General features: G+C 52.4%; 1 protein-coding gene and 1 non-coding gene across 8 annotated transcripts in view; one reads left to right on the forward strand and one right to left on the reverse strand.

Annotated features, from left to right (window-relative positions):
- Nucleotides 1-27,768, reverse strand: part of CABIN1 (calcineurin binding protein 1) — a 157,664-nt gene that overhangs the window by 33,388 nt on the left and 96,508 nt on the right. For all 7 annotated transcript variants that reach the window (XR_004262242.1, XM_032256649.1, XM_032256648.1 and 4 more), the window contains 2 exons: nucleotides 25,123-25,454; nucleotides 12,474-12,587 (listed from right to left, as the gene is read on the reverse strand). Coding sequence is in view for 6 of the 7 variants with exons in the window: in XM_032256649.1 (XP_032112540.1) it covers nucleotides 12,474-12,587; nucleotides 25,123-25,454 (446 nt within the window). In the remaining variant the exon portion in view is untranslated. The remainder of the gene's footprint in view (nucleotides 1-12,473; nucleotides 12,588-25,122; nucleotides 25,455-27,768) is intronic.
- On the forward strand, nucleotides 22,421-22,481 carry LOC116535677. Its single transcript, XR_004262320.1, has one exon. It is a non-coding gene; the product is annotated as a U7 small nuclear RNA (small nuclear RNA).

Here is a 27,768-nt window from a genome sequence, read left to right on the forward strand (position 1 = left end):
GAATGCTAAACAGCGAGCTCCTGACTGAATACCCAGGGCAGCTGGGGGCAGAGGGGGCTGTGGGCTGAGGTGGTGGATGTATATACAAACACTGCCATCCCACTAGGGAAAAAATAGCAGCTGCTTATGAGAGGCTGGGCAGAAACTCCGGCATGGAGGCTGGCCCATGGGACATGGGTTCCCAGTCTGGGCTCTGCCACTTATTGGCTATACGACCTTAGGCAAGTCATGAGTGCGCTGTCTGCAGGGATTTCTGTACCTCCTTGCAGGATGGTCGTGGGGATTCCGTGGGATCATGAATGCTAAAGGCTTAAGCAGATCATCTTCCTCTGCCCAAGCATCCTGGCTTTGCCACAGTTTTGAATCCATATCTAGAGATGAAAACTGTCTCCAGATAGCCAGAAAATAATTTTCCAGGGATGGTGGTCTAAAGGCTGCTTACATTTGATTTTTAAAAAAAATTCTAACTGTGAATGCCGGCGGCTTGGCTTGTGCTGTGGTCCTGTCAGGGCAGGGGCCTGGGCAACCTGTGGCCTTGTCCCCACCACTCCTCTGTGTGTACTTCCTCCTACTGGTGAGGACACACTGCATCTCCTCAGGCAGGAAGCACCCCCTCTTCACCTGCTACATCTTAGGCTCACCCCTCCCCAAACAGGGCAGCCTTCAGCACCTGTTACAGGCTGAACATGGGGGCTGTGCAAGCCGGAAGCTGTGAAGTTCCATAAAGCTTGCAGAGCCCAGGATGTGGGAAGGAAGGAAAGCTCGGGGATAAGCTCAGAATCCACACAAGTTTGCTAACTCTTTTAAGACTCTTAAAAACAGGACCTTTTTTCCCTGGAGAACTTGAAGTGTTTCTTTTGTTTACTCTACTTGTGCAACTGGCCCATAGATCATCTCAGCAATGCTAAAAATAGTGCTAGTGCAGCAATTCCTACTATAGCCAAGTAGCTCATATTTCCTCAATTTAAACTTTTTTCTTTCTTTTCTGTCCTCTGATTCCCACTGTTACATGACTGGGTTTCCTTTAATCCTCTGACAGTCGTAAGGGCTGCTGCACACCTCAGTTAATCCTTGTGATGGAGGAGGTACTCAGGGAGGCCAGGTGACCTGCTTAGGTCACAGGCAAGGGCAGGGCCAGAAGCAGAAGCCCAGCCCGTTTCCTCACCAGCCAGGATCATGGTGATATCCCAGGAAAAGCTACAGTCAATCCCAATTTCTTCTGAAAGCCAGATGGTGTTGGCATATTAGGAATAAAGACTACCCTTGGGGAAAGAGTGGGATAATAAGCAGTGCCCTCCCATCCTAGCACGGCCTTGCGTGGCATCTCTACTGTGTGGCATCCTCCAGGGAGGACACCGCTTGCCCTCTGAGGCATCCTGGCACCATGTCCACTGGAGGACAGAGCATGCACACAGACCCAGGGCCACATGCCTGGCATACCAGGCAGAGACACATGAGACAATGGATCTGAGCATCAGAGCACCAGGGTCGAGCACCAGGCCCTCCAAGCCTACCTCTTCGGCCCTCTTGTACTCCCCTTCCCCTCATCCCATCAGTCCATAGGCAGTCTGGGTCTTGGATCAGAACACCTAAATCCTGGCTCAGGTGGGAACTTGCTGTGTGTCTGTCTTGGTTTCTTAATTTGTGAGGCAGGGACGATGGCACTACTACACCTCATGAATTATGAGAATTCAGCAAGCCATTGTGTGTAGAAAGAAGCACTGCACACAGCACTCTGGAGCCCTGAGGAACGGTAGGTTGGCAGTGCTCCTGCTGCCTCTGCCCCAGTCCGGCCCCTCCAGTGCATTCATGGCAACTAGTGTGACACCTGGAAGACGCTCCTCCCCTCAGCTCCCTTTCCTTTGTGAGAAAGACCACACTCTGTACCTGGCCGAGGAAGACAGGGTCCAGTGGTGGCCAGCCAGCCACCCACCCCTGCATACAGCATGCGACTCTGCGAGACCCTCCCTGGTGGCATGCGGCATCATCTGTGCCCCACACTGTGCCCCATGCTGCATCCTCTGCTCAGAAGCCTGGTCCTACTGTCCTTCACAGGCATGTTCTCTAATGTCTCTCTCCTATCTTTCTCACACTGCTCACTTTCAGGGGATGGGGTCTGTGCTCCAGGAGGGGCAGGGACTTATTCAGGCCTGTCTCCAAAAGTACATGTGCAAAAGTGACTCCCACAGGGGCTCAGGGAGGACCCAACACTAGCCCGAGGAAGCTAGCTGCAGGCAGGGCTGGGGATGAGTTTGGGGAAGGCTGGGCTGTGCAGCCACACTGAGCACAGCAACACCTGGCAGGAAAGCCTTGACTGGAAATGGACCCCACCAACAGTCTAAACAGGCCTAGGATGGCCTTGAGGGAGAGGTGGGCAAGAGGGGCAACAGAATGCCAGGTGAGGTACAAAGAGGGAAGTCAAGGTATAGAGGGATTTACTTGTAGTTTCTACAAACTGAGGCCAGTGCAGTCCAGCTGTCCCTGTGCCCATGGTCTCCCGTCTACCACAGGCCTTCCCAAAAGCCATTGTGAGCTCTGGTTCCATGGCTGCTGGATCATGTGCCCTGTTTACCTGATCATCTCCCCCAGGGACCCGGGCACCCCTCAAGAGTGGGCCTCTCTAACAGCTTAGTGGAAGATGACATGTGCCATTAGGTCACCAAGGGCTGGGCAGAGTGCTTCACCACCAGGAGGTCTCAGCCCTGCTCTTCGATGGTGAATGCAAGGGAGGGACAAGCGACTCCACCTCCTGGAGGGGCAAAGAGGAGCAAGGACATAGTATGACACTCTTGCTGTCTCTCCCCATCACATGTCCACAGCAGACATCACTGCTGGAACAGAGAGCTTAGATGTGGCCTCTGAATTTCCAATGACAGTGGTTAAGAGTGCAGGCCTTGGATTTGGACAGACCTCAAATGGCAGCCTGGCCACTTGCTAGCTTGTGATCTTGGGCCATTCCCTAGGCTTCTGCACCTTATTCAAAGGGACACAATTGCATCAGGCTCCCATGGGGCCCTGGCCCACTGTGTCAGAAATACTAGCAATTGCTGCTGCAGAAGACAAGCACTTGACAAACATCCCTTTAGCAGCATTCTCTCCTGGCACCCAGAGCAGCCAAGCCAGTTGGGGAGTGGCCCTGACAAGGCCTGAAAATGGCCATGAGCACTGCTATCCAAGGGGAGGAGCCAGGCCTCTGATGGCCCAGGGGGAAGAGGGTAGAAAAGGGCTTTTGGTTTTCCCAGCCTGCAGAGCCTATTGGTAACAATTTCTCCATCTGTGCAATGAGAATGGTAATAGTACCTAAGCCTCACGGACATGTTATGTCACCTAAGGAGGCACCCCTGGTCAAGCCCTCAGTGAGTGCTGGTCCTGCTCGCTACTGTGGGCTGCTACTCTCTGCCAGGCCCAGCTGCTGTGGCACTGCAGGCAGGGTAGCAGCCTCTGTTGTCACTGCTGTCAGCCTTAGGAGCCCCATCCCGGGATAGGCCTGGAGGCTACCAAGGAAAAGTGGTACAACCCAGCTAGCCAGCCAGTTGGAGCCACACCAAACAGGCCTGGGGGCTCAGGCTAGCAGACAGTGTTCCCAGGGATTCCCAAGGGAATCCCTGCCCAATGCCACAGGCTAGCACTGGTCCCTCCCAACCTGGAATCCCAGCCTCACCTCCTATGGTGGGGCTAGATGCCCACACCCCCCTGCCTACTGCTTCCTTATTCCATCCTCCCCATCCAGCCAATGGGCCATTCAGGTAACATTCCTGCCCGGGACAGGTGGGCCAATCCCGGTGCAGGAACCAGGGGGCCCCTGACTTTCCTCACTCCCTCCTGACTTGAGGCTGCCAGCCACAACGCATGGGCTTCTACATTACACGTATTGAAGGACGCATCCCTCCTCCAGCACAGACTGGTGATGGGACCATGGCCAAGTCACTTTACTTCCTGGCACTTCTTTGAAAGGTGACTACTAATACAGCCTTGCAGGCTGGCCTGTGGACCTGTGCCCTTGTTGACAACACAGCTGGTCCAGGGCCTGGCACATAGCAGGTATTATGCTCCTTGAAGTGTGGGCAAAGGGACAAGTAGTGGCGGCATGAAAACTGGTCACAACTGGTCCTAAGTGGGGAGAAGGTAATATGGGACTGACGTGGGGGAAGGAGTGAGGCTATTACAAACCAGCTCTTACTATCCCCATGCTCCCTGGCCCTGATCAGAGAGGGCAGGCAGGAACACCCTATATGGACAATCTTGGGCCTTGTTTACCCACTGGGAGGCAACTCAGATCTGCTGGTGGCCTGAGGTGGTGTGGGACACAAGGAATTGAGTGGAGACCAACACTTCTTCCCTAGGTTGTGCTTTGGTCTTCACTGATGCCTGCCTGCAATAGGTTCTTGGGCTGGCATCTAGGGGCAGGGGCTGACCACAGGCCCACCACGCATGGTATCTCTTACAAGCCAGAGGGATGGAGGAAGAGAAAGGGCAAGTCAGTCTGGGGCTGGTGAGGGAGGTGATGCCAGATCTGGCCCTGCAACAGGAGGCAGATGTCTCAGGCAGAGATCCTGGGGCCTGACCACAGCTGGGTTCCTGGGTGACTGAGCCAGGATAGATCTGTTTCCCTTGCTCTGGGGCTGCTGATTCCGTTATTTGTCCTAGGGAATTCTTGACGATGAGAGGAATTCAGTCACTAGGCACTCCCTTCCTGCTCAGCTAGGGGAGGTTTTGGGAGGGCAGTGGCAATGCTGTCCTAGATGAGGTCCCTGTCTTGGGGTACCCAGGTCTGCTGGGCTCCCACAGCTTCCTTCTGGACTTCCGGCTCTCTCTGAGGAGAGAGGCACTGGCTGAGACCTGTCCTGGAAGGTGGGTCCACTGTACCCACCCATAACACACACCTTGCATCTGCTCACTGGGTGCAGGGAGGGGGTTACACAACCAACTGGTGGCAAGTTAAAGTAGAATGGGCATGACTGATTCTTGATGAGAAGGATAGTACCAGGGGCTTTTGAGACTTTCTCTCCTTTTCCCCAAGTCTGGCAGGTGTGGAGTACCAGAAATTGGGTGGGAACCAATACTCAATTCCTGATGCCCAACCAGCGGGGGTCCTTCGTCCTACTAGACCACATCAAGGCCTTCAGTGAGCATTCAGGCTCCAGAGCCGGGACAGCACAGAGCATAAATGCTTTCAAGAAACAAAGACAGGTCATGATGACTACCTCTCATCAGTTTAAGCAACAAAGTCAGGACAAACAGAACCACTGATGGTGGTCACCAAGTAGGAGAGAGCGCAGCAGACCCTGGGCAGACAAAAGGGACTGGCCATGGGCAGGGGGGAAGGGCTCAGCCTCCCCAGTCACCTGGGAGACACACACTGAAACCATCCAGGGTTTCTTGTTATACCCCACAGATTGGCCAAAATGAAAGTCATCTGGTTCTGAGTGCTGGGAGGGGGTGGGGCAACAGCTGGTGGGAGGGCATCTGACCTGGCTCTGCGGAAACACCTGGCGAGGTGTGGAAGTACTTGGCAGTGGGGGCCTGTCTCCTGGCCTCCAACTTCCAAGCATTTGTCCTGGAGTCCCTGGCATAGGTGAAAAAGGAGATCAGAGAAAGCAGCATTCTTTTTGTAATAGTGGAAAACCAAAAGCCATCTATCCGCTGAGAAGAGGGGAGGCAGACCACCAGGACAGCCAAACAGTGGAGCGCTATGCAGCAGTGACCAAGAAGAGGGAGCTTGACCAGCATCCACAGGCACCAATGACTGGGCCAGGCTTCACAGAAACAGGCCTGTGTGGTGGGTGTGACAGCTAAGGTCACCGTCTGAATCTCAGCCTGCTCCATTCAAGTCAGGGCAGGGCCTTGAGCTTATGGAGGCCCCAGCCAGGTGTGAGTTGGAGCTCCTCCTGCTTCCTGCTTCAGTTGCATCCTAGCACTGGCCTCCAAGATCCCAAGGCCTCCAGGCAGGCTCATCTCTGGTCCTAAAGGTGAGTTGTGTGGCACGTCAAGAGTGCAATGATGGCTCTCATCCACCTGTCAGGACCACTCTGCCTATGGGTAGCCATGCCTTGTGAGAGGCTGAGTAAGAGGTGGAGTGGCTGGATGCTGTGCCTGCCTGTGCCCAAAGTCTATGGTCTTCTCAGTGATCCCAGGGCCTGGGGGCTGTCCACCTGAGCAGCAGCAGGAGTAGCTGCAGGGGAGACATCACACTCAGGGTGGCCACAGTAGGCCAGCACCTCCCTTCCACTGTCACACTCAGGCCACCACTGCTGCCTGCTCCACACACTCTCAGAAGCAGGAGGCAGTGCCAGCCTGGCCCCGAGCTTCCTTTGCTTCTTTCAGAGGCTGCAAACTGGGTTGAAACAAGAAAAAACTCTGCCTGCTAAAATAAGCAAACATTTTGGGGAAGGAAGGAGAACCATCTCTGGCTTGGTTACTATGGGAACGTTTCTGAATCAACTACAAGATAGGGAGAGAAGTTAACCCTGGACAAAGCAGCCTGGCTCTGGCCCACGCAGGCAGGCCTGCCTGCCCAGAGGTATGCATACCTGCACAGGAAATCCCAGAAGCTTCTGGGCACCCAGACACAAACCCTCAGCCTCCATGGTGTGGGCAGCCACCCCAGCAGCACCTACCACCTAGCTTGGTGCCTGCTTACTTGGTCTCCTCTGCCCAGGGAAGGGCAGTGTATGGAACAGTGAGACCTGAGACACGCCAAGTTCATACCTCCCTCACTCCTCCTCATGTTCAGCCACAGTGCTGAGCCCTGCTACACATCCATCTGTGTTGCTATGGGGGCTAGCCAGTGGTGGGGTAGGCCCCATGTATAAGGAGTTCCTGTCAGCAAAGCTGATGTAGGAATCCAAGGTTCCATTCACTCAATCATTTGCACCCATCCCTTTCTCTGGCCCCTTACACTCCCCAGGAAGGTTCTGTCAGCAGCACGGCCTAAAGAGTTCCCCGGAGGGTGCCTCTGATCCTAGCCTTCCTCTCCTGCCTGCTTCCTGGCTGAGCAGCACTGCACCCTGCATGGAAGAGCCCAGCTCCCTGTCCCTCTCACATGCCCTGTAGCATCTGGGAAGACATGCAGACAGTGCTCTACTGTCAGCCTTGAGCATCCTGTGGCCAGGGCCAAGGCTCTCCTTGTCTCCTACAACATCCAGCACTGGCTGATCCAGGAGAATGAGCTTGGAAACCAACTGCTGAGGGAAAAGGGATGAATGGAATTAATCCATAAATATTCATGTGAGTACATCCTCTGGGCTAAGCTAGACCAGACCAGGGGACTTAAAGAGGAACACAGCAACAGCACAAAGATGCACAAACCAGGAGGCTGTAAGAGCAAACACTGGGCCCACACATATGTCCACCCAAGGAGACTGGGCAGCAGCTGCAGAGAGCAAGGTGACCTCAACTTCTCACATGGAAACTTCTCTAAGACTTGGTGTCATGGAAAAAGCAAAGTTGCTAAAAAGCACACATGCATGCATGCATACACACACACACACACACACACACACACATACACACACCCACACTCACCCCCCATCCTTTTTTTTTTTTTTTTTTTGAGATGGAGTCTTGCTCTGTCACCCAGGGTGGAGTGCAGTAGCTCGATCTCGGCTCATTACAACCTTTGCCACCCGGATTGAAGCAATTCTCCTGCCTCAGCCTCCTGACTAGCTGGGACTATAGGCATGTGCCACGATGCCTGCCTAATTTTGTATTTTTGTAGAGACAGGGTTTTGCCAGGCTGGTCTTGAACTCCTGACCTCAGGTGATGCACCCGCCTCTGCCTCCCAAAGTGCTGGGATTACCGGTGTGAGCCACTGTGCCCGCCACACAGGTACATTTTTAAAAGCTGTATGACAAATCTGTTTTTGTATACACAGACCCAGAAAAAGAGAACAGCCTGGCTGATCACAGAAGCACCTCTGAGAAGGGCACAGTACCTAGGGGTGGGCAAACAAAGGTATGTGGACTCTGTGTCTCTGAATGTAGGCAATGAAAATGTGGTCCTATATGACTGTGATATTATGATATACATGACAGATATAATATATATATATATATGTTTGTTCATCCATGGTTCCTGGCTCCTAACTCCCATAGCCCTTGTTACTGTAAACAGGATCTCTTTTTCTGACCTTCTCCTGCCCTCCTTTCCACTTGCCTAAGACAGGACTCTAATTTGATTGTGGGTCATAAGACCTTCATTCTAGAGAGAGTCCTGCCTCACATCCTGGAGGAAGGAATGCTGCAGAGAGGGAAAGAAGTATCTGAACAGATAGGCCTTGTTGGGTTTAGATCATAATCTTTTTGTCCAATAACATTTTGACATAGTCGTACATGCTTCAATCATGCCTATGAAGTCTCCATAAAAGGCCAAAGAGGAAGGGTTCCTGAGCTTCCAGATAACTAAACACATGGAAGTTCCTGGGGGGTGGCATGCCTGAAGAGGGCATGGAAGCCCCATGGCCTTCCCCTATCCTCCTGTAATATCCTTTACAATAAACTGGGAAATTATTTCCCTGCGTTCTGTGAGCCACTTCAGCAAATTAACCAAACCAAAAGAAGGGGTTGTAGGAACATCAACTTGAAGCCAGTCAGTCAGACATTTTGGAGGCCCAGACTTGTGACTGGTGTCTGAAGCAGGGGATGTTTTGAGGACTGATCCTCAACCTGTGGGATCTGACACTATCTCCAGGTGTTGAAATTGAGCCTGGGCAATACAGCAAGACTCCACCTCTGCAAAAACTAAAAAAAAATTAGCTGGGCATGGTGGTTCATGTCTGTAGTCCCAGCTATTTGGGAGGCTGAGGTAGGGCCCCCAAGGGCCTAGGTGACAGAGCATGATGCTGTCTCTTAAAAAAAAAGATAGTGTTGGAATTTAATTCAATTAGAGGATACCCGGCTGGCGTCTACTACAGAATTGACTGCTTATTTGTTGGTGGAAAAAAATCCCTCCCCATTGGTCACAGAAGTCTTCTGTCTGTGTTGACTGTTGTGTTGGTGTGAGAACAGAGGAAAAGGGGTTTGAGTTTTTCTTAAACTACAACACTCTCACAATTTTCAAAAATTGTCATTAAAAAATAACACCACCCAAGCTCTAAGGATAAGGAGATGAGCAGCACAAAGGCTGGGTAATGTGGATGGCCCAGGACAGTGGGGTTGAGAGGGATGAAGATCAGGATGTTGATGTCCCTAGCCTCAACCTCTCTTCATCTCCTCTCAAGGACCAGCCCCCAACTGCCACCTTTGTCTCCCCCTGGACTAAGCAGTAAACACCAGTGCAGGCTAGAAGGGAGGTAAGCCAATCTGCTCATCCCAACCTACAGGCCATCTTCCAGAGACACGGCCCCATTCCAGCAGAGTCAGCTGAGGGTTGCCCTAAATGCTCCTTCATAAACACGTTAGTATGCAGTTTCCCCAGACTTGGGAATATGCCAGACAGACTCATGTGCTGAGAGCATTCAGGAATTGCCCAGCATTTCTTGATGCTGGACACCAGGCATAGAGCTCAAGGAGCATAAAGAGCCCACATCTATCTCTAAAGAGAAGAGGTAAGAAAGCAGAGGAGGACAGAGGCCCAAAAGGGTGGTAAAAGCAGAGGTCACTGGGAAGCATGGAGGAATGAATGACTGTTCTGGAAGAGGCAAAACCACCCAAAACTCCCAGTCTGGGCTGGGGTGGCCCTGATCTTCAGGAACTTCCAGCTGCAGGAATGGCATTGCCCATGTACCAGGCCTACATGGGGCTGTACCAGCCTTCCCTCCCACAGGTACACAGCTTCAGACTGCTTTTCTACAAGACTCATCTTGAAGGTCCCAGAAACTAAGGAGGAGATGCAGGGAGTGAGCCCAATAGGAAAGGGGCCTGGAGCATGTGGCTGCCAGCTTGGATGCACTCTGGGGGGCAGGCACCTGAGGGGCCAGCTTTCCTAGCTTTATCATTAGAAAGGCTGAGTGCTTCCCCTATGAGGAAGACATGGAAGTTGGGTCTCTCCTTCCAATATCACTGCATAGTCTTTAAGGGCAAAGCACCAAAAGGGGAAAGAGGAAAAGAGGGAGGGAGGGAAACTATATTCTTAAGTACCTAGCATGTGCCAGATCCTGTGTTAGGGATATTACCCCATTATCTAACTTGATTCCCACAGTTATGCTTCAAGGCAGGTAATAGAAGGCCACTATCAAGGAGAGGGACCCAGTGCAGGGAAATTAAGCAGCTTGTCTAGCTCTAACTTCAGTCTATCAACTGCAGAAAAATAGGTTTGCAAACACTGACAAAGGGTTCATTTTTTCAATTTTTATAAAGAGTTATTATTAATCAATAGGAAAAGGACCAGTATTCCACTAGAACATGAAGGATATGAACTTCTTCTGCATAGAAGTTAAAATTAACATAAGGTTACAGTCAAGGCAGTGCTTCATAGGTGAAGCACTCAGCCGTTCTCTCTCTGTCTCTCTCTTTGTGTGTGTGTGTGTGTGTGATACATTGTTTATAGTAAAAAAGACTAGAACTAATCTAAGTGTCTATCAATAAGGGATGGTCAGTCAAGTACAATGGCTCAGGCCTATAATCCCAGCACTTTGGGAGGCTGAGGCAGGCGGATCACTTGAGGCCAGGAGTTCGAGACCAGCCTGGCCAATATGGTGAAACCCTGTCTCCACTAAAACAAAAAAACAAAAAACAAAACAAAACAAAAATTAGCCGGGTGTGGTGGCGCGGGCCTGTAGTCGCAGCTACTTGCAAGGCTGAGGCAGGACAATTGCTTGAACCCAGGAAGCAGAGGTTGCAGTGACCCAAGATTGCGCCACTGCCCTCAAGCCTGGGTGAGAGTGTGAGACTCTGTGTCAAAAAATAAATAAAATAAGGGATTGTTAGGTAAACTGTGGGGCATACTTATGTTGGGAATACTATGCAGCTATCAAAAAGAACCAGTGAGTTCTAATAGTATTTCCAAGAGATACTGTTAGAGATATTGTTAAGTAAAAAAATACAAGAGGCGGCAGTGTATGCACTTCTGCCTTTTGTGCACATCTATGTGCACTAACTTGTAAATGAGCAGATGCCCTCTAGAAGGACACACATGGAACAAGAAACAGTTTTTGCTGTGGGGAAGTGGCTGTGGCCAGGGCATGCAGGTGAGAGGGTACCTTTCTTTTGTGGCAAATCCCTTGTATCATGTAGATTGATTACTAATGACAACTACTATTTGTCTATAAACTACCAAAACATAGAGTGTGGGCAGATGCAGAGCTTTCAGGATCTGGAGCTCCTACTCTGACCCCAGAAGACCACATCCTGGGAGAGGAGGAGCCATGGACCCAGACATTCCCACCAGCTGTCTGGCTCTCAGTGGGGACCTGCTTGCCCACGTACCCTGAGAATTGGCCTGTTACACCCCTCCAGACCTGAAACCTGCCCTCCTCAGCTCCTGTTCAGGCCAATTCTGCTCTTCAGTTTCTCCATGAGTAAGAGGGGATCAAGAAAAATACAGAAGAAACCAAAGCTCAGAGAGGATGTAAGTCCTGCCAAAGTCACCCAGCTGGGAGCTGGCCATGCTGGAAGGGGTGGTGGAGGATAGGTAAGGACTTGGAGGTAGGGGAAAGGGAGGGGCCAGCTGTCTCCATGCAGGGCAGAGGAAATGAGGGAGGGTAGGTCCAGATGGGGTATCAAGAGGAACAGATGTAGCCTTAGGGATGATGGGAAGGCAGGCCTAGGCGATTGGCCCTGCCCTGCTCAAGGAGTTAAGTCCCCACCTCACATGGACTATCAGGGCTGAAGTGCACTGCAAGCCCAATACTGGTCACTTTTTTTCTCTTTTTTTGAGATGGAGTCTCACTCTGTCACCCAGGCTGGAGTACAACGTTACGATCTCAGCTCACTGCAACCTCCGCTTCCCGGGTTCAAGCAATTCTCCTGCCTCATCCTCCCGAGTAGCTGGGATTACAGGCGCCCGCCACCACGCCCAGCTAGTTTTTATATTTTAGTAGGGACGGGGTTTCATCATGTTGGCCAGACTGGTCTCGAACTCCTGATCTCAGGTGATTCACTTGCCTCGACCTCCCAAAGTGCTGGGATTACAGGCATGAGCCACAGCACCCGGCCACACTTGTTTTTTAAGCAGTCAGAATTTCTTACGTGCTTGAGATCAAAGGAGGAGCTGCTCCAGCAGGAGCAGGAACCTGGGTCTGCACCCCTGTCATCACTGCCTATGTGACCCCAGAAGACCTGGGGCTTTGGAGAACATACCAAGCTCATCCATGCCTTTCCCCACAGGAGGGGGCAGTGACTTGCCAGAAGTCGCTCAGCAATCACAGCCCCACACCGAGTCTGGCACACTCTCGACTGTACCACCCTGCCTGCCCTCTGAGGATGCCGCAAACCTGAGGCCCTGGGAACACCCACCCAGGAGGTCAATTCATGCGCCTTCAGTGAAAAGCAGTGGCAACAAGCAGTCTTGGAAATCAACAAGGCAAAGTACTCACGTTGAAGAAATTGGTCTTGTTCCTCTCGCAGAAGAGCCCCTGTGCCGGCATGTGCTGCAGTTGTTGCCACGGGATACTGCTGCCTAGCAACACGTCGCGGGCCCACTGGAGGTTCTGGGGAAACAAGAAGTAGGTTGAAGTGAGTGTGTGGGCTGCTCAGGGCGCCCACAGGGAAGGCAGGCGGTCCCCTCCTTCCTGGCTGCATGGCAAACCACGATGAGCAGCAGCTCCTGCAGACATCAGTTCCACAGCTCCAGGTGGCTCTGGCCGTGGGCTTTGATCATGAGGCTGTGGGATGCATTTTTGGAACTGATCTCTTGCCCAGCACCACTGAATTCAGAGTGCAGTCTTTGACTGCCCAAGGTGGGGACTGACAGGGACCCCTGGCCTGACCAACCCTACAAACCTGCCACATGGACCTAGTACCTGCCTTCTGTCAGGGGCCCCCACTAGCCTAAATATTGCAGCCCTGACTTGTCAGGAATCAGTAGCATCTCTTATTCATGACCAGTGGTATAGCTGCCTTAGGCTTGGAGGGCTGGGCTCTGGCCACAGTGCTCAGGTTGGTGATCTCTGGGCAATGAGCCTCTTGGTGGAATCCAGGCCCAGGGGAGATGGTGTAGGGTAAGAGGGTGGGCGTGGGCCTGGCTGCCTCAGCCTTCTCTGGGGCCTTCTCACTGACCCATACAGCAGGTCTTCCCATCAGCTGCTTGGCCAGCCACTCTTCCCTCTCTGGTCTTCACCACAGTAGCCACGCACCTTGCAGCGGCCATCTTGCTCCACCTCAGGACCATGCTGTCCTACAGGGAAAGGGCTGGCAATGGGCAGAGCTGGGCTTGGCACCTGGGACTGCACAATGCCAGATCCTCTATGCTTTCCACAGCACTCATCATTCTGGCCAATCTGTCCCCTCCCTCTCAGGTCCCTTGCTCGCCTTTCCCAGCACTGGGCGCAGGCCTTCATCACCTTGCATTCCAGCTGCTCTGAAAGCCCTTTCACTTCTTGGCATGCAAGCTTGGCCCACCTGCTCCCATTCTGCCCGCTGCTGGCCAGGCTGAGCATACCGAACCATTCCCTTAATCATCATGAGGCAAAAGTGCAAATCCAGCTCCCTGACTCACTGACTTGTGGGACCCATGCTAGCTTGCCTCTAAGCCTTTGCTCCTGTCTGTGCACTGAGGGCTACCCTTCTGCCCCCACCAGGCTGCTGTGGGGACTGAGGGCTGCACCCCAGCATTGGGCAGGGTCCTGTGGCTTTGTATAGGAGGCTCCATTCACTGTGAGCTTCCTGTCTGCTGAGGGACCCCTGCCTGCTCCTCTCTGAGAGATAGGCAGAGGAGGGAGCAACCTGGGCAGCAGGAGGGTCCTCAGACCCCGGAGGCAGGCTCCCAATTGAAAGCAGAGGTCATTTTGCTCATACTAACAGAAAACAGTAAAATACCCAGTCCTGATCTTCAACTTCTGAGCTTCGGCACCCTAGGAGGAACAACTTGTAGTTTACTTTCAAATGTGCCCAGCAGCTCATGCCTGTCACCCCAACACTTTGGGAGGCTAAGGTGGGTAGATCATGAGCAGGAGATCGAGACCAGCCTGGCCAACATGGTGAAATCTCATCTCTACTAAAAATACAAAAATTAGTCTGGTGTGGTGATGCAGGCCTGTACTCCCAGCTACTCAGGAGGCTGAGGCAGAAGAATTACTTGAACCTGGGAGGTGGAGGTTGCAGTGAACCGAGACTGTGCCACTGCACTCCAGCCTGGGTGACAAGAGAGAGACTCTTGTCTAAAAAAAAAAAAAAAAAAGTTCCCAGCGATGCCTAGCAGCCACACTTTGAAGAGCCTGCTTCCTGGGCCATTCATTCAGAAGCTTCCTGAGGCTGGTTCCAAGTTCTCACATAATGCTTCCCACCTCTGCACCCCACCCTACCTTACCCCAGGTCATAAGCCCCTGCTCCACAGCTGGTCCAAGGAGGTAGGGTCAGCTGCAGAAAAACTGAGTACAGGGTGGGGAGAATGGGGTGGTGGGTTCAGAATGGAATGCTTCATGAAAAGGAATAAAACCAAAGATTAGCTCAAGTGAGTAGAGCAGGGCTCCAAGCGGAAGACTCGGGTCTCGGGAAGCCCAGGAGAAGGGCTTACAATCTGCATTAGTGCTCAGCCATGACCCACTGGTTCAGTGACACTTGGTTCAGTCTTTCCCAAAAGAGATCTGAGAGGCTCAGCCCGGGTAGGTGTCCATCCTGGTCTAATCAGCCATAGGTAGACTCAATAATGTGATATGAGACACTGCACTTTTTTTTTTTTGGAGACAGTCTTAATAACCCAGGCTGGAGTACAATGGCATGCTCTCAGCTCACTGAAACCTCCACCTCCTGGGTTAAAGCAATTTTCTTGCCTCTGCCTCCTAAGTAGATGAGACTACAGGTGCCCACCACCATGCCTGGCTAATTTTTTTATTTTTCGTAGAGATGGGGTTTCACCATGTTGCCCAGGCTGTTCTCGAACTCCTGACCTCCAATGATCCACCAGCGTTGGCCTCCCAAAGAGTCGGGATTACAGGCATGAGACATTGCACGTGGCCTGTCACCTGCACTTCTGATATCACAGGTAAACATAACTGACCATGGAGGTAGGCTGCAAAGGAGACCTACCTTTCACCCAGTCTGAGAAGGTAAGGGAGGCTCTGGGAGAAGGTAATACCTGGGCTGTGGTTTGCACAAGGCTGTTATGGGGATAAGGGACTCACTGAGTCAAGTGCCTAGACACCTGGGACAGCCACGGCCCAGCCAAGGAGGTGGGGGGATCAGATGCGGCAGCCCATAAGGCCAGTGGGGAGCCAGGGGGCTATCAGGCAGGGAGTAAGTTCTATGATCACAGGCGGCGAGGCCCAGAACAGAGGCAGGCTGCCTAGGGGACTGAGTCTGTGCATACCCTTTCTCTCCTCTATGGCCCTGGTCTCAATGCTGTGGCAAACCATTCCTCCAGCTGTGACTCCATGACCCAGGGCACAGGCTTGGCCTCAGAAAAGTTACCCAAGAGTCATGAACCCAAAGCTGCTTCTGAGGCTCCTCAGGAACTTGGAAAAGTGTCCAGAAGACCTCTTTAAGTAGCAGCACTTGAGGCCAGGGGGAGGAGATGGGAGAGCCTGGCTTGAAGAAGCATCTCCAGTAGCCCTCATTTTCCTAAGAATACCAAGAAAGTAAAGTCTCCACAAAGAGTTCCTTCTGGCTGGGACACAAGAGAAAGCACTGGGACCAGGGTGGAGAGAGGTGGAGAGTCACAGAGATTCTGCTTCCCTGCCCAGCTGCCTTGTTGCAGGACCTGTGGCTATGGGACAGGAATGAACATTCCTCTTTGGTTTGTTTTCAACACTTTACCTGCACCTAGCCAGTCTGTGCCCCAGATTGGAGCAGAAAGGGAGAAGGCAGTGGGAGAGGTTTCTGGGGCAAAGTGTGCAGAAAACTCTAGCCTGTCAAACCCAACCTGGTTTATAAATTAGCTTCCTGCAGACCTGGCCACTGTGCATGGGTACAGAGTGTGTTTTTCCAGCTGTCTCCCAGGCCCACCAGAGAAAGAGAGCCGATCGATGCTAAGGCACAAAGTGTCCAGACAGCTTATGGGGGCCCTTAGCTGATTTACACCTGAAGCCCCAGATAGGTGCTGACAAGGAGGGCTGAGACCTGTCTGGGGAATCATGGGTGCCAGGCTGGTGGGGTGGGAGAGGGCGCAGAGATTGTGTTGGGCCTTTGCTGAACCTCTGCAAGGGGGAAGGGGATCTGACTTGCCCAGTGCACCTGCGGCATAGAGCCTGCCCTGCAGCTTCATGGTGTGGCAAGGTAAGCCAACATGATGCCTCGTGGGCTGAGCACAGTGCCATATCCCCTCACCTCACAGAATTGCCTGTTTACCAATCAGGAAATAGAGGCTCAGAGAAATTCAAGAGCTTGCCCAAGGTCCTAGTGCCAGGAAGTGGCAGAGCCATCCCTCAACTCTGGTCCAGGCTGGAAGGACTCGAAGGCCTGGGCTCTTCCCCTGCCCCCCACACCTATCTACTATAGGTGGGCAAATCACTTTACAAATCTGCCTGGGCATGTGCTGTATGCTGAACACTGAGCCAGCCATCATGGCCAGCGCTCTCTCAGGCCTCATGCAACCTGTCACATCGTTGGCTCATAGGCAGCTCTGGGAATGGGAGGAGCCCCATGGAGCCAGTTGCCAGATGATGGCACATTTTCCTTGGCTGAATAGGCCCTGAGGCTTGTGCATATAGACCCTGATCTGACAGAGGGCAGATGAAAGGCTGTAAGGTCCTGAAGAGAAGCAGGGCAAAGAATCCCAGAAGCAGACAGGCACCCTGATATCCTCCCTTGTCCACTATCTGGACCATTCCTGTTTTGCCGGAGAAGGTAGAGGGGACGTCTAATTCCTCTGCTTGCAGGCCTTTGGGGCAAGAGCCAGCTCCATGCCTCAGTCCACCTGCCTACTGGCTGGCTCATATCCCCTATACCCCCCATCCCTCTTTGTGAATGGCCCTCCAGCCACACTTGTTCCCACTTTGGTCCCTGCAGGTCATCTCACCTTTCCCAATGGTCCCCTGGAACACTGTTCCCACAGGCCCATGGCCACCTTAAATAGCCTTTCCACTGGCTTGCAGATGGGTCTGCTCTCCGCCCCACTTCTCTGTCAGCTCTGTGAGGGCAGGAACACAGTCTGACTTCACTGACGGCTCCCCCAGGACAAGTCTAATTTGGAGCTCACAGAAAGGATCCAATAGATGCCCACAGGAAGAGTGAAAGGAAGCTGTGTAGCCTGACCTTTAATAAAATGGGAAAGAAGCATATGTCAGGTTGAGGGAGGAAGGCAGCAGTCATGGGACATGAGTGGGGCTGCTTGGGTCCTGCCCAAGGCCAGGGTGCTAGCACTGCACTCCTGGGGGCCAGCTAAGCAACAGTCCATGCCCACGAGGCTGAAGCTCAATGCCAGCCTCTGCCCACTAACTCGCACTACTCTGCCAGCAATCATTTCACTACAGCACACATTAAACTGACTGTCATAGCTCCTGGAACTCCCCAAGCTCCCTTTCTCTTCACACAGGAAGCAAAAGCTTGGAGTGAATTGGCTTGCATCCCTAACTGTAGCCTTCCATGGATCCTGCATGCAGTGAGGGCTTGGCAAAGCCTGTTGACAGCTGGAGATGGGAAAACAACTACTACCCCCTAGGGTCACCTGCTGTCCCAAGATGTGCAAAGCTGGAAGGCACACCTGATCCCGTCTGTCACTATTATATGGTGGCCTGGAGGATGTGCTCTGCCTGTGTCACCCAGGGTCCCTGCCCCCAGGGGCTGTTTCCCTGCCACAACCAGTGATGATGATCCACTCGCCACTTAACCACCTCCTGCTTCACGAACCCATAAGAGACAGATGGTGGAGATCAGAGAGGTCAGGCTCTACAACTCCTATGTTGTGACTCCAGGTGTGCAAACTGGTGGTGGTCTTGGAGCAGCACTAGCCTATCTGCAAGGCCAGCAGGACTCCACAGGGCTGCCAAGAAGGTGGCTATGGACCTCAGCTGTACTCAGCCCTTCACCTAGGGCGTAAGCCACCATGCCCAGACCTTGCAACAGCTGTAACCTAACTCAGGATGGTATCTCTTCAACTCCCCCCTGCCAAACCAGGCCCTGAAAGCCTCTGACCGCATCTTCATCCCCTCTCCTCCTTCCCCATCTAGTCATACCAGCTTCCAGTGGATTCTAGTCACACCAAGACTGTTTCTGTCTCTAGGCATGTGTGTTGGGTGTGTGTCCATCTGGAAGCCCCTCCCCCAATATCCTCGTGGCCATCAGAGCTCTCTCACTTGATTCGGGTCCTTGCTTAGACAGTCTTCCTAACCTCCCTGTCTAAATAGTCACACTCCCACCTCTAACCCCTTGCCAGCCTTTATTTTTCTTCCTACTCATCACTAGCTGTCCACTCTGTTCTTCCAGTGAGCACACAATGCTGTATGCCCAGCACCTCAAACAGGAACCTTCTATGCGACAACCACTTAGTAGACAGCTGCTAAATGAGAGAACCTGCAGAGACGTACAGAAAATACACTGGAGGGAGCACATGAAATACAAACACTTCTGCCATGTCATGGCTTGTGGGACACCTGTGGATAGTTTTGTTCTCTTTTTCAAGCTTAAACAATATTATTGATAATAAAAGCTGCTGGCAGAGTGCTCAAATCTATTCAAACTGTTGGAATCTGCATTTCTTGGTAGGAGAGAGGACCAGAAAAGCAGCAGCCATTATGGGGGCAACCTGTCCCACTGCCTCTGGCCCCTATGGGCCCAGCAGAATCTTCAAACCATGAGGCAGACAGACTTCGAAATGCAAAATCAAGATTCCTAAGTTGAGAAAGATATCAAATTCTCCTTTTGCAAACTATAAACTAAAGCTTGACAAGAACCTGGATGTTTGGATCTGCAGCAGCCCAGGACATTCATGTGGGGATGCAGGGCATACCACCATTTTGTGGAAAGGGCCACTTTTTTTTTTTTTTTTTTTGAGATGGAGTCTCACTCTTACCCAGTCTGGAGTGCAGTGGTGCAATCTCAGCTCACTGCAACCTCCACCTCCCGGGTTCAAGCAATTCTCCCACAGTGCTTGGATTACAGGCCTGAGCCACGATAGCCAGCTGGAAGGGGCCAGTTTTACGTCCACAAAAAGGGAGCAGAGGTTAAAGAAAGGCGAACACCCTGCTGTGTGGCCAGTATTCCCTCCTGATGCCTGGTTCTACTATCTGTGTGGTCCTGGCTCAGTCAATGTGAGCTCAAAGCTCACCAGCTCCCCCTGAACACTCGTCTGCGAGCAAAAAGCAGGGTCTCAACAGCAGGCCTTCATATCCACTCCAGTCTGATGGCACAGGGCCTCTTCAGAGCCCCTCTCATTTAACCTACAAGATAGTCCTGGCTTCTGTGAGTCCCCCACATGAGCCAGCAGCACAGGCAGGTGGGGATACTGTACCTACAACAGGGTGGGGATACTGTACCTACAACAGGTGGGCAAGGGGTGGGGGTTCACAGCCAGCTGGCCTGTCCTTTACCCAGGCTCATATCAGAACAGAAGCTGACCCTGAAGTCGAAGTCAGCAGATTCCCTTGGTGATCCTTCAGCTGAGCACATAGCATGATGGGGCCCCTCCTGGCAGGAGTCTGTCTCTTAACAAAACCCAGGACCTGGGCTCATCCCATACAGGTCCTGGGCCAAAGAAATGGGGTCTGACTGGGCTAGCACAGCCAGGCTGCTATTCCTTATACCTCATCGAAGTGGAATCATCCAGTATTTGTCTTTTGTGGCTGGCGATTTCACTTAGCCTAGGTTTCCCATGTTGTCTGATGTGACTGAATTTCCTCCCCCTTTAAGGCATTCCACTGTTTTGATTAGTGTATTATAGATTTATAACAAGTTTTGAAATTGGGAAGTATGAGTCCTCCAGATTTGCTTTTGTTCAAGATTGTTTTCCCCAGGGACCATCTCATAACCCCCTCTGCCCTGAACCCCTTCCAGCAGAAGCAGCAGGAGGTGAAGGGCTCAGCTCCCAACTGAGCAGAAGGCAACTGAGAGAGCAGGGCAGGGGTGCCTATGCCTTGGCCTTCTTCCTGGACACCCATCAGTAAAGGCCAGAACGTTCGTGACAAGAGGTGTCTGATGCCGTGTACTCTCTCTCCTGGGCTGCCCACCTGGGCTCTCAAAGAGCCGGGTTTCTATGAGTGCGGACTCAAGTCTCAAAATCCTGGTGAAGATTGTAATCCAGAGAATAAGTAATACAATAGCTAGAATTAGGGCCCTAGCTATCAGCATAAATGACTGTCCCTATCTAAGGTGTGCACAGTGTGCAGGGTGACAGGTGGCCTGCCTTGGAGGGTCCAAGGGCAGCCTGTGTGCAACAGTGCCAATCCTGGGTGGGAGGGCAGCCTCAGGTAGGCAACAAAGGTCTCTCAGGACAGACCTAGACCTTGGCCATTATGCCATAGGCAGGGAGCCCTAAGGGGGCCTCGCAGAGGAACAAGGAGCAATGGGAGATGCTGACACTGAAGAAATGGGCCTCACTAGAGGGGTGAGAAGAACTGCTGGCTGAGGGCAGTGTAGGGTGTGTTGCACATCGCCCCAGCACTGCATCCCTCACCTCATTACCACAATAATTCTGCTTTCATATCACAATCATTCTCATTGAGGAAAGAAGAGTCCTGGGCCTCCAAGAGTTCCCATGCAGAGCCAGTTTCTGAATCCAGGTAAGGCCAGCTTCAGGGCCCACATTCTCGTCCCCTCCCCCAAAAGCCCTGCTGTCAGCAGCTAAGCAAGAGGCACACTGTGCCCTGAAGGCAGTTTCTCTGCAAGGCCTGGGTGGGCAGAGCCTCACCTGGAGGTGCCTGTGAAAGACCCAAGGGTTCAGGAGTCAGCCACACATCTCCAGGCAGGCCTTGCTTGTGGGCCCCTTTGAAAAGGCAGACATCGGACGCTCCAGTCCACCACTGAGCTGTGAGATGGCAACAGGAAAAAGGCACTGCCAAGCCCACAGGTGGGATTTTATGAAGAAATGTGCTGCTGTCAAATATACACAGTGGGAAGTGTTTGTTACCAAACAGCTGTGTTTGGAAAGTGGTAACTACTTCCCAGTTAATAGTTCCATATTCGTCAGTGACAACATGGAGTTGTGTCCCCCAGGTCTGTGAACAAGCTGTTGCCAGCAGAGCAAACACCCCAGGTCTGGGCAGAGCCACATGCAGCCCCCAGGATGGCATGCCCCAGAGCAGCAGGAAGGTCTTAACTCAGGCTTTCAGGGGAGCTAGGTGTTAACAACCTGTTTTCAATTTGGTGGTGGTAACTGGTTTCTGCGTGAAGCAAATACAGGAGCCAGTGGGAACCACCCCAGCAGCATATTCAGGGTCTAGGATGAGCTCAGAGGCCCGAGGCATTCCATTTCTGAGAACCAAAGAACTCAGCCTGTGAATACAGTGAACAGAAAAGCTGGCAGAAACTGAGGCTGATGGCTATGGGGGCGTTATCTGGGGATACTGACATGAGCAGTGCAGCCCAAGGCAGCCTCCATCCCTGCTACTGGGGATGGCTGGGTCAACTGGGCCACCTATCCTGGAGCATCACAGAATGACCAAAATGACCTGAGGGGAGGGTCACTTATGGAAAGAGCAAAATGGCAAACTATTGAGTGTGGACAGGGCATGGGGGACAGTGCAGCAACTGGGCCAGTTTGAGATTGTCTGGGGCTGATGTCTGGCTCTGTCATTCAGCTCTGCGTGACTCTCAGTCCAGGTTCCCAGATGCAAAGTGGAAAGGGCATGATCCCTGGAGTGCCTGGCGTCGAAAGCACACAATCAACAGGGTATGTGCACTAGAGTTGGGAAGAAATACAGGCAGGGCATCTTAAGTCCAAATATCTGAAATCCAAATTGTTCCAAAATCTGAAACTTTGGTGCTTAAAGGAAAGATCATTGGAGTATTTTTGTTTTGTTTTGTTTTGCTTTTTTGAGATGGAGTTTTGCTCTTTCACCCAGGCTGGAGTAAAGTGGCGTGATCTCGGCTTACTACAACCTCTGCCTCCCCAGTTCAAGTGATTCTCCTGCCTCAGCTTCCTGAGTAACTGGGATTACAGGTGCCTGCCACCAAGCCTGGCTAATTTTTGTATTTTTAGTAGAGACAAGGTTTTCCCATGTTGGCCAGGCTGGTCTCAAACTCCTGACCTCAGGTGGTCCATCAGCCTTCCAAAGTGCTGGGATTACAGGTGTGAGCCACCGTGCACAGCCTCATTGAAGCATTTTGGATTTCAGATTTTTCGCTTAGGGATGGCTAAGCCAGGTAGGTATAATGCAAATATTCTCAGATCTGGAAAAAAGCCAAAATCCAAAACCCTTCTGGTCCCAAGCATTTCGTATAAAGAATACTCAATCAGTGTTACAGCTCTTCTAGAATTTGTCTAGCATGCTTTCTGGTTTTGCTGGAAAGCCCACCTCCCCTCCAAAAAAAAGAATACTCAACCCGTACTAGATCCAAGATAGCAAATTTTAGGGTGGTGGAATTATGGTTACCTCCCTCCGACTTTTCTTTAATTTTGACATAAATACTACTTCTAAAAAATTTATCAAGAGAAGAGGCAAGCTGTAATAACAGCATTCTGTGTCTAGTGCTGAGCTAAGCACTTTACATGCACTGGCTCCTTCAAATCCAACATAAAGCCATTTATCGGGGAAGTGGAGGCTGGGTGGGTGGGGCCTATATCGCCACTCAACTCTTCTCCACCCAAACCTGCTCTTTCACTGCTTTCCCTTGCACAAACGCCAACTCCTAATAAACATTTTGTACCCAAAATTCCACCTTCGCATCTGCTTCTGGAGAGGTAGTCTGTAACAGGATGGGGAAGGGTCTGGGCTCACTACTAGAAAACACCAGATCCTGGTCAGAGCTGACCACAGCTAGAGGGGGCTGCATGGCTGCCTGAGGAAGCTTTTGAACAGAGGGACACCAGAGGTGGGGGAGGAAAGGACATTGGTTACTAGTGTCTATTCCACTGATGTGTGTGTGGGCTCTTGTAGTGGGCTCTGCTGCTCCCAAAAGAGGGAAGGGGGAAAGTTCCCAAAGCAATGGTGGGCCCAACAGGGCTCATATCAGCCATTGCCCCTCAGGCCCAAAGACAGCTTTAGCAGTGAAGACATGCTGGTTGGGGTTTATTAAGATCCAGGTCCACCTGAGTGCAGAAGGCCTGGGGCACAGAGGTAAGGTCCACTGCCAAGGGCAGTCTGGGCAGAGAGCAAGCCAGGCTCCAGTGTGGCACCAGCAGCCAGAGGAGCTGGAGCTAGCTGTCATTTACCAGCATGCACTGCACCCTGAACTATAGACCAAAGCCTCAGATGAGACTCCCTCCCTCTCAGACCTGTGTCGACTGCTGTACCCCGAGGAAATCAACCAAGCCATGTGAGCACGCTGGTCAAAGTGGGGACAGAGCACTTACCTTCTTGGACCCCTGTATCTAATCCTCCAAACAGAATTCTGTGAAGTACCACTTCTTGCACATAGCCAATGCCAAGCCAGGACTCATCTCTTGGCCAACTGTCCATTCTGGTTCTTCAAACATTCCACAGAGAATGTTGGAGGGAACCCACAGGGGACCTCTAGGAGGAGGACCTGACTGAGTCCTCACAGATAGACCCTAAAGGTCACCCCTGCTTGCTCAGCACACTTGGCCCTCCCTGGCCCTTGCCTACACTGATGTCAGCCCAGAATGGCCACCTTCCTGGGCTTCTTGCCCTGTCTGGGTACTCTCCCTTCTAGACCAATGCTGTCCCCTATTCACACTACAGGTCTCAGCATAAAAGGTGTCTTTGTGGCATCCCATAATTAAAGAAAAAAAAAAAGGTGTCTTTGCAGAGGCACAGCAGCACCCTCACCCCTCTGTGCATCCCGTTATTTTCTCTCTGGTATTGGTCAAATGAGACTTGCCTTACTCATCTGAATGTTTTTATTTTTTATTTTTATTTTTGAGACAGTCTCGCTCTGTCACCCAGGCTGAAGTGCAGTGGCATGGTCTCGGCTCACTGCAACCTCTGCCTTCTAGGTTTGAGCAATTCTCATGCCTAAGCCTCCAGAGTAGCTGGGACTACAGGCGTATGCCACCATGCCTGGCTAATATTTGTATTTTCAGTAGAGACAAGGTTTTACCACATTGGCCAGGTTGGTCTCGAACTCCTGACCTCAGGTAATCCCCCCGGCCTTGGCCTCCCAAAGTGCTGGGATTACAGGTGTGAGCTACCACGCCTAGCCATCTGCATGTTTTAAAATTTGACCCCTCCTTAGAATGTAGCTCCAGCAGGCAGAACAACAACCAGGACGTTGCCCAACACCTCCTGTGTGAAGGAAAAGAAAGTCACCCCTACTTTAGGCCCTGCCCAGGCCACACTACCTCCACAAATCTAAACACCAGCAGAAGAGGTCTGGCTGGCAAGTCCCTGGAAGCGCTTAAGCCTGGGGCAGCTGTTAAGGATCACTACATCATCTGCTTTCCAAAAAGAGCTGGAGGAGGTTGTCAGCACTCAACCCCCATGAAGCAGGGGCTGTGAAGATGGTTCTAGCAGCTGCACCAGAGAGAAGAGCCCAAGGGCAGGGTATGGTGAGGAGGCCCCTGCAAGATGCAGCTGGAGATATGGGGCCTGGGGCAAACAAGGCCGGAACAGAGAGTAGGCAGGGCCCCTAGGGCACCTGGAAGAGAGGCATATTCTTGCTGAGATGATGGGTCAATGGCAGGGGCAAGGGAGCACAACATCAGAGTGTGAGTCGCTGCATAGCCCTCACAGGAAAGAGTGATGAGCCTATGGACTCTTATCCCTTCCACCACAGCCTACCCCTGAGGCTGTGCGGCCCCCTACACCTGTTCTTCCCTCCATTCCTGGCTGTGACCCTGGGTCCTCACCACTGGTTCCCTGGGAAGTTGGCCTACTCCTGGGTCTGGCCCTGCCTCCTGCAGCTCTCTCGCCCATCCCTCCCATGTGCTGGTACTATGAAGCTCCAATCTGTCTTAGCTTTGCCCACCAACCTTCAAAGATGCCTGCCTGTCCATGGAAGAAGATCCAAGCCCGCTTGTCCGGGCAGTCCACTCACCCGGTGGGTCTTGCTGTAGGTGTAGAGGAAGGCCAGCCGGTAGAGACTCTTATAGTGTTGGGGGAAGCGGCTCAGGCACAAGCGGAAGGAGGCGATGCACTGCTCTGTGAGAAACTGCCGCTGCTCCTCAGCACCAGCTGGCAGTCCCTGGGGGAAGGCCACTGGCTCCCCTGCAAGGTCCCCTTTCTTCTTCCCATCGCACAGGGTGGGTGTGGATGCTGAGGGCTTGCCAGGGATGCAGGCAGAGGTCGGAGGTTCTGCAGCAGGCTTCTGGACACCTTGCTCTGCAGCCCGGAAGTCTTCTGTATTCTCCAAGCACTCCTCATTTTTTCCTACAGTTGAGAAGAAGGAAAAGAGTCACCCTGGTTTAAGGCCCTGCCCATGCAGTGGTCTACCACCAGTGATGGAGGAGCCTTGGTGGGGGGACCGGGTATGGCTGGATCAATGCCTTTGCTGAGTGGGTGCTGGACCCAGCAGCAGCAGTAGACACAGGGCCCCGTGCTGGCTCTGCCTCAACTGAGGTCTCCCGCTCTGTGAAACAGGCTGTCCCAATTGGCATGCAGTGGGGGACCCGGAGGCTACAGAGAATGGGAGTTATGGGCTGGGCTCTGGGTCTTCCCCTCTGAATGGTGACACAAGCTGTCCCACCTCTGGGGCTGGGGCATGGGGAAGCAACCCACAAAGGGCAGGTGTTGCCACCACCATTATTGAATAAAACACAGCCAGGAGAGGGCTCACAAAGTATCACATCTGCTCCTGTGCTCAGTGCTCAGCCCACTGCCTGCCCAACATCCCTCTTCAGAGTTGCTGCTGCTGTGTGTGAGCCAAGTGCTCCCATATGGGCCCTCATATGACATGAGCTCAGCTCCTGAACACCCAGCCTTGCTCCACCAGGGACCATGGGGCAGCAGTTCACATTAGGAGAGCCTAGGCTGGATGGTGGGGCTGCAGGGCTGGCCTCAGGATGATGACAGTGGCCTAGGTCATCTTGAGCTAGACCCTGAGCTGCAGGCTCCTTGGCTACAGAAGGAGAAAGCTGTCTGGCCCGGGAGGGTGGGACAGATGGAAGGGGCTGGGGAACAAGGGACAAAGGCAAGGGGTCTTGTGGCCTGTGGCTCCTTAGACACCCAGGAACATCGCACGCCCTGTGCAACCTGCCTGGAGGAGGCCAGAGAAGCAGCCAGCAGCAGCAGCTCTTAGGTGGTGTGCTATGGCTGAGCCCTCTCCCTACTGTAGTATCGGCCTGGAGACAGCTGGGGCCTGCTGGAGCAGGGCCGAATGGGCAACGACCAAGACCCCCAGTTCCTCACATGCTAAGTCAAAGCCTATCTGCAGACATCAGGTGTGTGGCCAGCTTGTCCACCATCACTGTTATCGTTGAGGAAAGAATTTGAGCAGTCACTCCCTATACTGCCCTCAGCCACCTGCCATTAGTGTGACCTTCCCTCTCTCCTCCCCTGCAGCCCAGTGGACTGCCTCCCTCAGTGTCCTTGCCTCTCCACCATCACTGCTTCTCCTGGAGCCATTGCCCTTCTCCCTCCCCTGCATCACTGCCCCCAGTGGTGTTTGCAAAGAGAAGCCATAAGAGCATCTCCCCTTCCCCAGGCCCAGAGCCTCCCACAGGCTGTCCCCTCCCCCACCCTTTGAGATGGCCGGAATGACTGAGTGCCCAGAGGTCCTAGCTCCTTCCACACTACACTGTCTTCTCACGTGAGCTCAGGAAGCTGCCTACGTACCACAGCTTAGGGCTGGCACCCATCTTACAGGGGATACCATCACTTTATTCAAAAATGTGCCAGGTTTCTAATGTGTTCAAAACATGGCTCACCAAACAGTGTAAGCCATGACACTGGGAGCTGCCCTGTGCTAGGCACGGGGAAGACAGAGGAATCAGATGACGATGCAGGCCTCTCAGTGGTTCACATCAGGCACGGAGAGCTTGGACACAAAGACACACAAGAGTACAGTTTTTATGGAAACCAGGCAGGTGGTCAAGAATTCAGCCAGAGATCTCAGAACACATAAAGAGAGAAGAAAATAGCAATCCTAGACTGAGTTAAAAACCCAGCTGCAAGGAGGACCTGCTTGGAGAGAGAACTATTCTCTTTTCTCTTTCTTTTGCCTATTAATAGGCTGTGCGTGGTAACTCACACCTGTAATCCCAGCACTTTGAGAGGCTAAGGTGAGAGGACTGCTTGAGGCCAAGAGTTTGAGACCAGCCTGGGGCAACATAGCAAGACCTCATTTCTACCAAAAAATTTTTAAAAATTAAGCAGGTGTGGTGGCACCTGTAGTCCCAGCTACTCGGAAGGAGGATCTCTTGAGCTCAGAAGGTCAAGGCTATAGTGAGCCACGCATTCCAGCATGGGCAACAAGGCGAGACCCTATCTCAGAAACAACACCACCACCACCAATCAGTTACTTAGGGGTCTGGGTGGCCTAAGTGGCCCAGGAGAGATGGTGTGAGCTGCCTTATCCACAGCATCCACTCCCACTGCTGAACAGGTCACAGAGTCATCCACTTCCTTACTGGAAGAAAGAAGGTCAGAAATGCCAACAGGACCACACCACATTTCCCAGCCAGGATGTCCAAATCTACCGCTAGCTGCATGAAGACAAGAAAACTTTCTAACAAGAGGAAGCAAG

Source organism: Sapajus apella, unplaced genomic scaffold (assembly GCF_009761245.1).
Source record: "Sapajus apella isolate SASKATOON/1434 unplaced genomic scaffold, GSC_monkey_1.0 scaffold95, whole genome shotgun sequence".
Taxonomy (NCBI): domain Eukaryota; kingdom Metazoa; phylum Chordata; class Mammalia; order Primates; family Cebidae; genus Sapajus; species Sapajus apella.